The 11673-nt window shown below is 42.4% G+C and overlaps 1 protein-coding gene across 1 annotated transcript in view; it reads left to right on the top strand.

Annotated features, from left to right (window-relative positions):
• Positions 1-11148, top strand: part of LOC140353432 (inactive N-acetylated-alpha-linked acidic dipeptidase-like protein 2) — a 440212-nt gene extending 429064 nt beyond the window's left edge. The window contains exon 16 of the mRNA XM_072437992.1: positions 10829-11148. Coding sequence (XP_072294093.1) covers positions 10829-11126 — 298 coding nt within the window. The 3' untranslated portion in view covers positions 11127-11148. The remainder of the gene's footprint in view (positions 1-10828) is intronic.
• Positions 11149-11673: the final 525 nt, after the last annotated feature.

The raw sequence follows: 11673 nt of genomic DNA, 5'->3' as shown, positions 1-11673 counted from the left end.
TTGAAGCTCACGCGCCGCTCTCACCGGCCTCGTAGACTTCAATTTGGCAAGCGGTTTTACGTACGTGTCCATATTAATCCATAACGTTATTGACACACAGGTAGAGAAGACGCGGAGAGACTGTTTAGCCAATCAGAATGCAGAACACAATGCATGATGCAAATCCGTGAAGCAGCGAGACCGTGAAAAGTGAACCGCGATATGGCGAGGGTTCACTGTAGATTACTTCAAAGTACATGTAACTTTTCAGTGAAACAACAGCACACCCTGAAACGTTACACGGTGCAACTTTAAAGATCGAAACCAGGCAAAAAAAGTCCAACCAAAAGTGCGTCTGTAACAAAATGTTCTTTCTATTCATATATTCACAAATAGCTGTGTCTCCTTAGTGTGATTGATGATTGGTGCCTCCTCTTCCTCTCTTCTCATTCATCATCAGAATGTGCCCTGAACTGGGCCCTAACGCTCGCACACCTCTCTCCTCTTTAGCAAACGCACCTCTTTTATTTGGCTGTAATCACTGTTTTATCCAATAAGGAACTCCGCGGAGGCTTCGGAGCGGTGAATCTCATGAATAATGGAGAACGACTGTCGCGTCGCTTTGAAGAGGTTATTTGTTATCGAGGGACATCATAATACAGTCATTCGCTAAACTTGTGTGGCAGCCGCTAAATAAATGTAAGTCCACGTCGAGATTCTTTGTCAGACTCTAACGTCGGAAAAGGAGGAAGTAGTTTAACAAGCATGACAGAGGGAATGGTTTTTAAAGTTTGGTGCTGTGCGTTCAATGTGAATATGTTGTGAACACGCAAAACCGATCGATGAAATACATAAATAAAAAGGGCGCGAATATCACTATTAACCCCTCAACCTCTGAATTATTTTCCCACCAATTTTTTTTTTTTTCAAGGTTTATTTTATTATTATTTTTTACTTCAACTGGACTCGAAAACAAAGCTGAGTTGCAATGTTTTCGATAGCACTTAAAATAAAGGTACATTTGTGTCGGTCACATTTGGCGACTTTTGTATTAAAGGAGAACTGAGTAACATTTTTACCTCATTAAACGTCCCTGTGGGGGTTAAATATGTATATTCGGGGTGTTTGAAGTGTACTTTGTCTCCCCCTGCTGTCTCTTGGAGGAAAACCAGCCTTATAACCTTTGTCAACTCTCCTGAGAAACCCTGGCTCATTTTATTTTTATATAGAATAATGTTAAATGTTTTTTATGTGATTATATTAACTTATTTCAATTAAAACAAGTAGAAAAATTGTTCAAAATAGAAAAAAGATAAAGAAAGATAAATGTTTTCGGGTCTGTTCTCTCTGTGCACTTTCACGAGGGAGCTGCAGGGGGAGCTCTATCGCTTAAGTTACTTTCTGCTTTAAACACAATAGAATAGATTCATGAAAGAGCATTAAAATGTACAGTTAAAGTATTCCCTTTTTCCACATTTTGTTTTGTTAGTCTTATTCCAAATTGGACTAAATTAATTATTAGCCTCAAAATTCAACAAAAACACCCTAAATGACAGCATGAAAGACGGTTGTTGGAATATATTGCAAATGTATTAAAAATACAAAATAAACACTTGTACATAAGTATTTGGCACTGATTACAGCCTCCAGTCTTTTTGAGTATAATGCACATGTGTAAAGAGAAACACTAAACAATATTAATATGCATTTTTTAAGTAATTCTCCTTCTTTGTTCACCATTTGATAAAAGAGAAATATCAAGTTCCTGGACATGTGAAGTATAAAAGAAGAGAGTGTCTGCAGAGCAAAACTGTGCCGCTATTTGACCGCGTTTTAGCGCAGTTTTAGACCGGGCCGGGTTAAGGTTAAGGTTAGGGTTAGGGTTAGGGTTAAGGTTAAGGTTAAGGTTAAGGTTAAGGTTAGGGTTAGGGTTAGGGTTAGGGTTAGGGTTAGGGTTAAGGTTAAGGTTAGGGTTAGGGTTAGGGTTAGGGTTAGGGTTAGGGTTAAGGTTAGGGTTAGGGTTAGCCATGAGGCTATAACGGGCTGTTAGGGTTAGGGTTAGGGTTAAGGTTAAGGTTAGGGTTAGGGTTAGGGTTAGGGTTAGGGTTAGGGTTAAGGTTAGGGTTAGGGTTAGGGTTAGGGTTAGGGTTAGGGTTAGGGTTAAGGTTAAGGTTAAGGTTAGGGTTAGGGTTAGGGTTAGGGTTAGGGTTAAGGTTAGGGTTAGGGTTAGCCATGAGGCTATAACGGGCTGTTAGGGTTAGGGTTAGGGTTAAGGTTAAGGTTAGGGTTAGGGTTAGGGTTAGGGTTAGGGTTAGGGTTAAGGTTAAGGTTAAGGTTAGGGTTAGGGTTAGCCATGAGGCTATAACGGGCTGTTAGGGTTAGGGTTAGGGTTAGGGTTAGGGTTAGGGTTAAGGTTAAGATTAAGGTTAGGGTTAGGGTTAAGGTTAGGGTTAGGGTTAGGGTTAGGGTTAAGGTTAGGGTTAAGGTTAAGGTTAGGGTTAGGGTTAAGGTTAGGGTTAAGGTTAGGGTTAGGGTTAAGGTTAGGGTTAGGGTTAGGGTTAGGGTTAAGGTTAGGGTTAAGGTTAAGGTTAGGGTTAAGGTTAGGGTTAAGGTTAGGGTTAGGGTTAAGGTTAGGGTTAGGGTTAAGGTTAGGGTTAGGGTTAGGGTTAGGGTTAGCCATGAGGCTATAACGGGTTAGGGTTAAGGTTAGGGTTAGGGTTAGGGTTAGCCATGAGGCTATAACGGGTTAGGGTTAGGGTTAAGGTTAAGGTTAGGGTTAGGGTTAGCCATGAGGCTATAACGGGTTAGGGTTAGGGTTAAGGTTAAGGTTAGGGTTAGGGTTAGCCATGAGGCTATAACGGGTTAGGGTTAGGGTTAAGGTTAAGGTTAGGGTTAGCCATGAGGCTATAACGGGCTGTAAGGGAAATGCCGCGGTTCTCCAGCCACGGCCTACAAAGAAAGCTAAAACCCACTTATTTTCCTTTTATGGGCTTTGCACATGGGCTTTTTCTCAACAAGTCACACAATTTAATTTCAGTGATGATGGCTTCTGGTCTGTCGGTGAGTTCCTCCAACAGCAGCTTTACTCTTTAGTCTTTATATTCAGATCAACAGGATTTGATCAGGTTTTATTCTGTGCAGAGCTTTTTCCGAGTCATAATCCGAGGCCAAAAGGATAACGTGTCGAGCGTTCTGAAGTGAATGTGCAGATACTTTCATGATGAATCAGTCAAAGTCAGACATGACACGTGTTATGTTATTGTGTTTTATGAATCTCCACCGTCCAAATGATCCGTCATGTTCCACAATGAAGAGGCCGAGACGACACTTTTATCTCCCAGAGCAGACGCTGAAACAAGGACATTCAACTGTGGAGCCGACTGTCAATGGCGTCCTCTTTTCATATGATTGTCCCTGCCTGCTCCTGTCTCTGCTCCTGTCTCTGCTCCTGTCTCTGCTCTTGTCTCAGCTCCTGTCTCTGCTCCTGTCTCTGCTCCTGTCTCTGCTCCTCTCTGCTCCTGTCTCTGCTCCCGTCTCTGCTCCTGTCTCTGCTCCTGTCTCTGCTCCTGTCTCTGCTCCTGTCTCTGCTCCTGTCTCTGCTCCTCTCTGCTCCTGTCTCTGCTCCCGTCTCTGCTCCCGTCTCTGCTCCTGTCTCTGCTCTTGTCTCTGTTCCTGTCACTGCTCCTGTCTCTGCTCCCGTCTCTGCTCCCGTCTCTGCTCCTGTCTCTGCTCTTGTCTCTGTTCCCGTCTCTGCTCCTGTCTCTGCTCCTGTCTCTGCTCCTCTCTGCTCCTGTCTCTGCTCCCGTCTCTGCTCCCGTCTCTGCTCCTGTCTCTGCTCTTGTCTCTGTTCCCGTCTCTGCTCCTGTCTCTGCTCCTGTCTCTGCTCCTGTCTCTGCTCCTGTCTCTGCTCCTGTCTCTGCTCCTGTCTCTGCTCCTGTCTCTGCTCCTGTCTCTGCTCTTGTCTCTGTTCCTGTCACTGCTCCTGTCTCTGCTCCCGTCTCTGTTCCCGTCTCTGCTCCTGTCTCTGCTCTTGTCTCTGTTCCTGTCACTGCTCCTGTCTCTGCTCCCGTCTCTGCTCCCGTCTCTGCTCCTGTCTCTGCTCTTGTCTCTGTTCCCGTCTCTGCTCCTGTCTCTGCTCCTGTCTCTGCTCTTGTCTCTGTTCCCGTCTCTGCTCCTGTCTCTGCTCCTGTCTCTGCTCCTGTCTCTGCTCCTCTCTGCTCCTGTCTCTGCTCCCGTCTCTGCTCCCGTCTCTGCTCCTGTCTCTGCTCTTGTCTCTGTTCCCGTCTCTGCTCCTGTCTCTGCTCCTGTCTCTGCTCCTGTCTCTGCTCCTGTCTCTGCTCCTGTCTCTGCTCCTCTCTGCTCCTGTCTCTGCTCCCGTCTCTGCTCCCGTCTCTGCTCCTGTCTCTGCTCTTGTCTCTGTTCCTGTCACTGCTCCTGTCTCTGCTCCTGTCTCTGCTCTTGTCTCTGTTCCCGTCTCTGCTCCTGTCTCTGCTCTTGTCTCTGTTCCTGTCACTGCTCCTGTCTCTGCTCCCGTCTCTGCTCCCGTCTCTGCTCCTGTCTCTGCTCTTGTCTCTGCTCTTGTCTCTGCTCTTGTCGCTGCTCTCTCTCTGCTCCTGTCACTGCTCCCGTTTCTGCTCCTGTCACTGCTCCTCTCTGCTCCTGTCTCTGCTCTTGTCTCTGCACCTGTCTCTGCTCCTGTCTCTGCTCTGGGACTGATTGGCATTGAATGGATGTCCCCAGTCCGTGGTCTTATTTACACTTTCTGGCTGCTATAGACACGTTAATGGCCCTCAGTTCCCATTAGCATCTGGGCTAGAATTAGCTGCTCCATCATGCTCAAAAAACATTAGCCTTAATTGCCTCCATTTATAAAGAGTTACCGTTCAGTGGCACCACACCTCTTTTAGTCCACAATTTAAAGACTTCTGTAAGGACAGCCAGGAGGACTCGTTATTGAGCCTTCATCTACGCTAATTGTAAAGCACATCAATTAATAACAACACTATTAAATAAAATACATGATTTTTTTTGTTTTTTACATTGAGGTATCAAAATGCATATATTGCTTTCAGTCTTTTTCCCTTGAAGCTTGTATTTTGTTCATTCAATATTGTGCCAAGTTGGTCAGTTGGTCACACATGATAATTTATAATGACCTGGCCAAGAAGCAGCACAAAATCAGTATTAAAAAATAAAAAAATTGTCCTGTTGCTCAGAGGTTTTGGGACATTTTTCTTTCAGGGTTTTCTAGGCCATGATTTTATTTGATCAATTATTGTTTGGATGTCTGCTGTTTTTTAATTTGTGTCTGCTCTCCCTCTGGTGGTGGTTTTCTTTCACTGTTTGTCTGTGTGTTCTGAAATTTAAACATAAAAATATATTTTTTTTAAACAAAAAACATTTGCGCTCAAAAAATAGTGTTGGGTGTTAGAAACAAGTGCTCTGGTCTGCATTGCATTGTTCATTACAGGACAATATTTTTGTTTCTCCACTGATTCTCCATTTTTGTTTCTCCACTCCATGAGCACTTTTTTGCCATTTAAATGTTTACGTCTGTCTAAAGGACAGAGGGGGCCAGTAAGAGATCATTTCAGTTCTTTGTACATTCAATTTGTATCCAGACATTGGACCAATAGTATGAATTACATCACATTAAGTATTCAAATTTATGGTTTGGTCAAAAAAACATTTTTCTGACCCCACACAGATAACTATTTTAGATTTAGTTCATTTTAAACCTCAATATTGATCAATAATATACATTTTGTTTTCCAATTGTTCATGAACAAAATTACACAAAACAAAGTGAATTTTTTGGGTCAATTTATTTGTTATTTCCATTCCATGCATGTTTTTCTGCACTTTACGGTGTTGAGATCTACCCTTTCTCCTGTGAGATCAATAAAGTTTGATTTTTTCCCTCTTACCCACAGGTTCCTTGGCAGTGTTCTTGTTTGTATTTCGACAAACAGCTCTGATATATATTGTGTTATCAGAGCCACTGTTTTTGAACTGAAGGTCATACAGCGTCCCAACAGATGAAGAATCACTCCATTTACCACATACGCCTCTTCAAAGAGAAATCAATGCAGAGCAGTGACTTGTGAGGTCCAGTCTTTTACAAATGACAGTGCCGTCTCAGGTCTTCGTCTGTAAAAGTCTGGGTTCGGGTCGTCTCAGACAAACAGCGCTACGTCGACTACAAGACCCTTCAATATTTCATCAAATGATCTTTACCTTTCCTCTTTTTTTCCATCAATTTTTGGGCGATACCGGGAGAAAAAGAGTCGATGTTGCTTGTGGGTCGCAGCACCATTACTCACTTGCTCTACAAACACCAGCGCTTGGACATGATTGTGCCCAAAACATGTGGTTAAAACGCTCCCTGGATGTGCAGCTTATATAGTTCACGTCAATCCAAGGCGGTCCCTGTGCGATCTGTGCGACAGGGGAAGCAGAAAGCGCCGGTGCCACATTTCCTCGCAGGAGAATGTGGCACACAGCACGGTCGGCTTCACGAGGAGTACAAAAACGATTTCCGAGACTTTACTGCATTTACGGCTTTTGAGACCATCATACAATCACTCACTCTACACATGTGTGGACCCATAACTCGCAAGTGAATCAGGATATTGTATTAAACGGCACTTGGAGAGGTAAAGATACAGTTGTTCCTAAAGTGTGGCGGCTCCCTCATGTGCCTCTGAATAAGACTGTTGGCCGGGCGCTTTATCAGCTGCAGGAGCCTCTGCCCAAGTGAGAGGTCCAGTTTGAGCTGGCGCTGCGCTCCGTGTGGATGCAGAGTCTGCCCTAAAGCACTCGGTGAATGATGGTCACTATCAGCTGACTGACTCTGCCCTGATCGTGGTCCAGAGACGGTTTTCTCAAGGCTGTTCTGGGATGAGCCTTCTGTTGGGGTGCTGTGTTTTAGGGCTTTTTGGTGACAATTTTGACTTTGTTTTACCCCAACACAGAGCTAAGTTTCCTCTTATTGCTGACAATATTACACAAATCCAAGCATGAAATAAACAAAACAGAATTGCCAATTTTCAAATGTAGTTTTTGTGTAATGTAATGTAAGAAAAACTGTTGGTGTTTTTTTTTTTTTTTTTTTGAGGATTTGGATTTTAAGGCTAGAGGATTTGCAACAACACAAAACAAAGAAACTGAAATTCAGCTAAATTAAATATGAAAAAAGGATAAGCGATAACCAAACAGGTACAGTAGAATAATCCTATGTCTCCAGACAGAAGGAGTTACGGGCTTTTCTGTTGTTAGAGTGGGAAATAGATTTGATTGTATTGTTAAAAAACTGTCAAGGCTGGCTTTTGTTTGTGAATGTGCACTTTTGTATATGAAACCTGGCCTGTAAAGGGGTTAATAATAAACGCCTTTGCCTCATATTTTGCTAAAAATATAACAAAACTGAATGTATTTAATATATATAATAATAATAATAATAATAATAATATAACATACATAACACACTTTATCCAGTACAAAGTTTGGGAAAAAACTTGAAAGAAATGTCCTTTATTTTGTTTGTGATGAGGTATTTTGGGGGTATTAACCAAACCTTTGCCCATGGTACAGAGCAAACATCTGGTGAGCGGTCTGCCACCTGCTTTTCTCCATGGAGATCTTATTGCTTTGCCTGGAATGATCCACATTATGGCATTAAGCCTATGTATCTTGCATTTATTTAATTACACATCATTTGAGCGCTAAAATAATATCTTGAAAAGCATACATTCTTATTGTGAGCGTGCTCGTCTCTCCACAGAGCCAGACCCATGAAAGCAGATAAGGTCATTTCAGGCAAAGCGATTACATCTCCATGGAGACGAGCAGGTGACAGACACAAAATGATTCATCTCTACTGCGGCTAAGAAACTAATGTGCTACAGATCTGAACTCCAGTGAGAGTGTTTGGGTCAAGCTGGAGAAGGCTTTGTGCAGTGGTCACTCTCTCCATCATCAAGACTGTGTGAACCTTTTAATATTACAGAAGCTTATTGAAACTATGCCACAGGGAATATGTGCTGTAATCAAAGCTAAAGGCGGTCCTACCAAATATTAGAGAGTGTGCACACTTTTTTTTTTAACAGGGGCAATGTATTTCTCTAAAATACATCACATCACATTTGGTTCAGTGACTCTAGACCGCCCTTCTGCATAGCTCCGCGAAGAGTCTGGAAGGGAAGTTGGTTGGTAAGGCAGTGGAATAGTGTTGTGCTGATAATGGAGGGAGGGTTGGAAGAGAGTGGTATGTGTTGGTGTGAGAGCTTTTATCGCCACTTTAATTCAGTTTCATTGTGTTAGAAAATAACAAATCGCCCACTGTCCAATTGGGTCAGATCTTGAGCTCCCATTGGCTACGCTGCCATTTGGTGCATGGACATGGACAAGGTGGTCAACCTCAGTGTTGTTTGGTTGGCAGGTTCTTTAGGTTGTAATTTATGGCTTGTGATTTCTCTGGGGTACTTGCAGTATGTGGACACCCCCCTGGGAACTTTCAACTGTTTTGGACAGTAGAGGTTCAGTTGCTTTCATTCAAAATTGCGCTCCTCTTGGTCTTGACTTCTTCTTCTTGAACTTGTGTGCCTGGGGCTGGCCCACAAGTGTGGTGTCCTGCGCACAGGCCCCTTTGTGAGTGCGTATTTGCTGGATATGCCCGCTGTCCTTGTGGCTTACGCTGGTTGGGTAAGTTTGACCAATTTGCCCTGTGGTCTGGGGCACGTAAGGGAAAGGGACCAGGAAAAGTTCCATTTCTTTTATATTACTTCCTTTGTAGAAAGCACTGTCACAGCCTTTGCTGAACACAGTATCATCACATTGTGCTTTGAGCTTGATGAAAAGCATTCTTCTTCTGAACCCTTCACAAACATGTTTATGTACATTACAAAAGTACCACACTTCACATGACATGTTTGTGTTGCACTGGAGACGATATTAGTGCTGTTTCTAAAGAGCTCTACAGTTGCATTCAGAGGAGCTGAAGCTGTCTAATCTGGTCTGGTCTGGGGCTCTCATGATACTAAATTTCAAACTTGATTCTGATACTAAGGCAAAATACTCCAAACCTGATACTGATTTTGATAACACAATGATAATACAAACACAATTTTACCCTTTCTTAGATCAAAACCATTTCAGAAACAATTTCAGAAATGTTAAATGTCCTATTTAGATCATATTTTCAGTATTTGGTACTTCAAACGCTACTGTTAATGCAGTGCATTGTTAATTTCAATCCAATATTTTTGAGCATCAGGACAGTCCTAGAACACATGATGGTGGTTTGCCTCCTGGCTGCCAGAGTTTCTTTAACGTTAGCATTTCCTTGTGGATAATGACCACTTTGACATGGTGTTATGAAAAACCTGACACATTTTTCACGTTGAACTTTCTCAATTGTTTGGGATTGGCTCCCCAAACCTTCAATATTCATCTCATGGCTTGAAGTCCTTTCAACAGCCAACAATCACACCTATGGAGTTGAATAATGGCACCACTTTCTGAGGCTATTTTGAAAGAACAATTTCACTTTTGTTTGTTTTATACTGACAGAGAAGACATTGTAATTACTGGGTCAATCCACATGAAAGAAAAAATGGCACAAAGTTCAGAGCTATGAACCATAAACAATGACAACAAATCTGAAAATTCTACGATAGAATTCTGACCTGATCTCCAGAGTTTAAAACGACATGCATTCAAGACTGCCACGACAAGAATGCCACGCTGACACAATCTATTCCAGTGTGTTCTTAATTTAAAGTCAGCTATATCCATATTTGAAATAAGATCTTGGTTACAACTACTATAGAGATGATATAGTTCTGATATAGACCTGGCGTAGCCCTAATGTAGACTTGGAATAGTCCTGTCAAAGTCTTGGTTTAGAGCTACAGCAGTGACTTTTATGGATGGACAAGCAGGCTTGGGTTGTTCATCAATATTTGTGGATAACATTTGCACGCAAATAAAAAAACTTACATTCAAAGGTCAGTCTCAAACCCCTATGTGAAGGATGAGTGTTCTACTGAGCTTAACTACCTTACCTGCTTTAACTGCAGGATGGATTTGACTAGTCTCACTTCACCAATCAATTCATTACACAAACTAGCGCTCTAGTTATTAAATTATTTTATTAAAATACTGCCTGTGTTTCTAATTGACATCTAATAATTAGAAACATGAAGAGAGAATTATCTACAAAGACTTGTCTCTAAAAGTTAGTTTTTAAGTCTGTTTGTTGAAACTTGGCGCTGCTGTTGCTTCACTTCTCCTCTGCACATGCTCAGTTTCATCCTTGATTCTCACACAGGTTTATTCAGTGTGGTTTGAGCACAGATCCATGGGTTTGAGGCTGCGTGGTCCTCAGAGCACATGTGCAGAGCTCTAAAAGAAGCTGCTGTCCGCTCTGGTTCTAAAAGCTCATGTTAGAGAGCGGAACATGAACGGGCCTCTGAACACGGCCACAGACTGAGCCGCTGTGGGAGAAGAAGAACCAAGCTTCCTGCAGTACTAGTCAGTGACCTGTAGTGGCCAGTAAAAGACACCGTGAGTTCAGCCAAACTTCAGCAGCAGAAATGAGGGTTAAGCCAGTTTATTTGGATATATATCTGAACAATTTAGATTTTATTGGTCAATCACTGCTTGCCTTGATTGCCCTGACTGAGTTGTGGTACTCTGAAAGCTCAGATCTGTTCTTAGATGTCGTGAAAAGTTTGAGAACCACTACTCTTTTACAAGCTACAATCACATTATGCTTATTCTAATTATGCTAATTTAATTACCTGTGACTATTGTTTGATTCTTTCTATTTTCTCTTGATTCTCTCCAGAAACTTGCTGTACAGTCTGCCTGGAAGCCCTCCTCAGTTTTCCATTCTACGATTCTCAGAAGACGCCATCCTCTTTTGTAACAACGCCAGCCACATCGGGACGCAATCTGCCAACCAGGAAGTAACCGGGCCTTTGTCACATGACCAGGAAGTTCTGGGGCCTCGGACACCTGACGTATCCTGCCTCAGTTCGAGAGATCGGGCCTTGGACCTGATCCTGGCGGCCGTTCGATCCGCAGACAGGCTCATCTGCTTTGGACAGGAACTGTTTGAGAACTACCCAAGTGAACGGAAATAATGGTTTGGTGATAGTAGCCTGAATAGTTCAGAGTCAGGGGGAAGAGATGGAGCTTATCCAACGCCAGAATCCATGGGTTTTATGAGGAAAAGTTGGTAGCATTGTCCTAACAAACCTAGGCCTAGCTGCCATTTGAACGGTCAAAAGTCCTCAAAGTGGCGCCTATGACAGGAATTTGAAATTGACTTGTTTCTCTGACTCTACAGATTCCTACACTACAATCTGCAGTAATTCACACTTTGTGTTGGAAGAACTTAACAAAAGTAACATTACACCTATTGGACTACCTCTAAATCAGCACTCGGTTACTAAAAATACCTGGTATAATCTAATATGAATTTAATATCAAGCACAACACGATATAGGGATTTGTGTTTAAGCTAACAAATATTACTGTATATTTTAACACAATAAATAATTTCATGTTTGGAGGTTCTCGCTGCACAATAGCCCTCAGATAAGCATAAATATTAACACTGTCGGCTTTTCTATTTGCACTATAGGAGGCTGAGCTGACATTTTGAAACCTCTCCTCTTTTTAAATTTT

The sequence above is a fragment of the Eucyclogobius newberryi genome, unplaced genomic scaffold, assembly GCF_026437365.1.
Source record: "Eucyclogobius newberryi isolate DKJ021-1_F unplaced genomic scaffold, fEucNew1.0.hap1 SCAF_9, whole genome shotgun sequence".
Lineage (NCBI taxonomy): Eukaryota > Metazoa > Chordata > Actinopteri > Gobiiformes > Gobiidae > Eucyclogobius > Eucyclogobius newberryi.
This window is presented reverse-complemented; position numbering and strand designations above follow the sequence as displayed.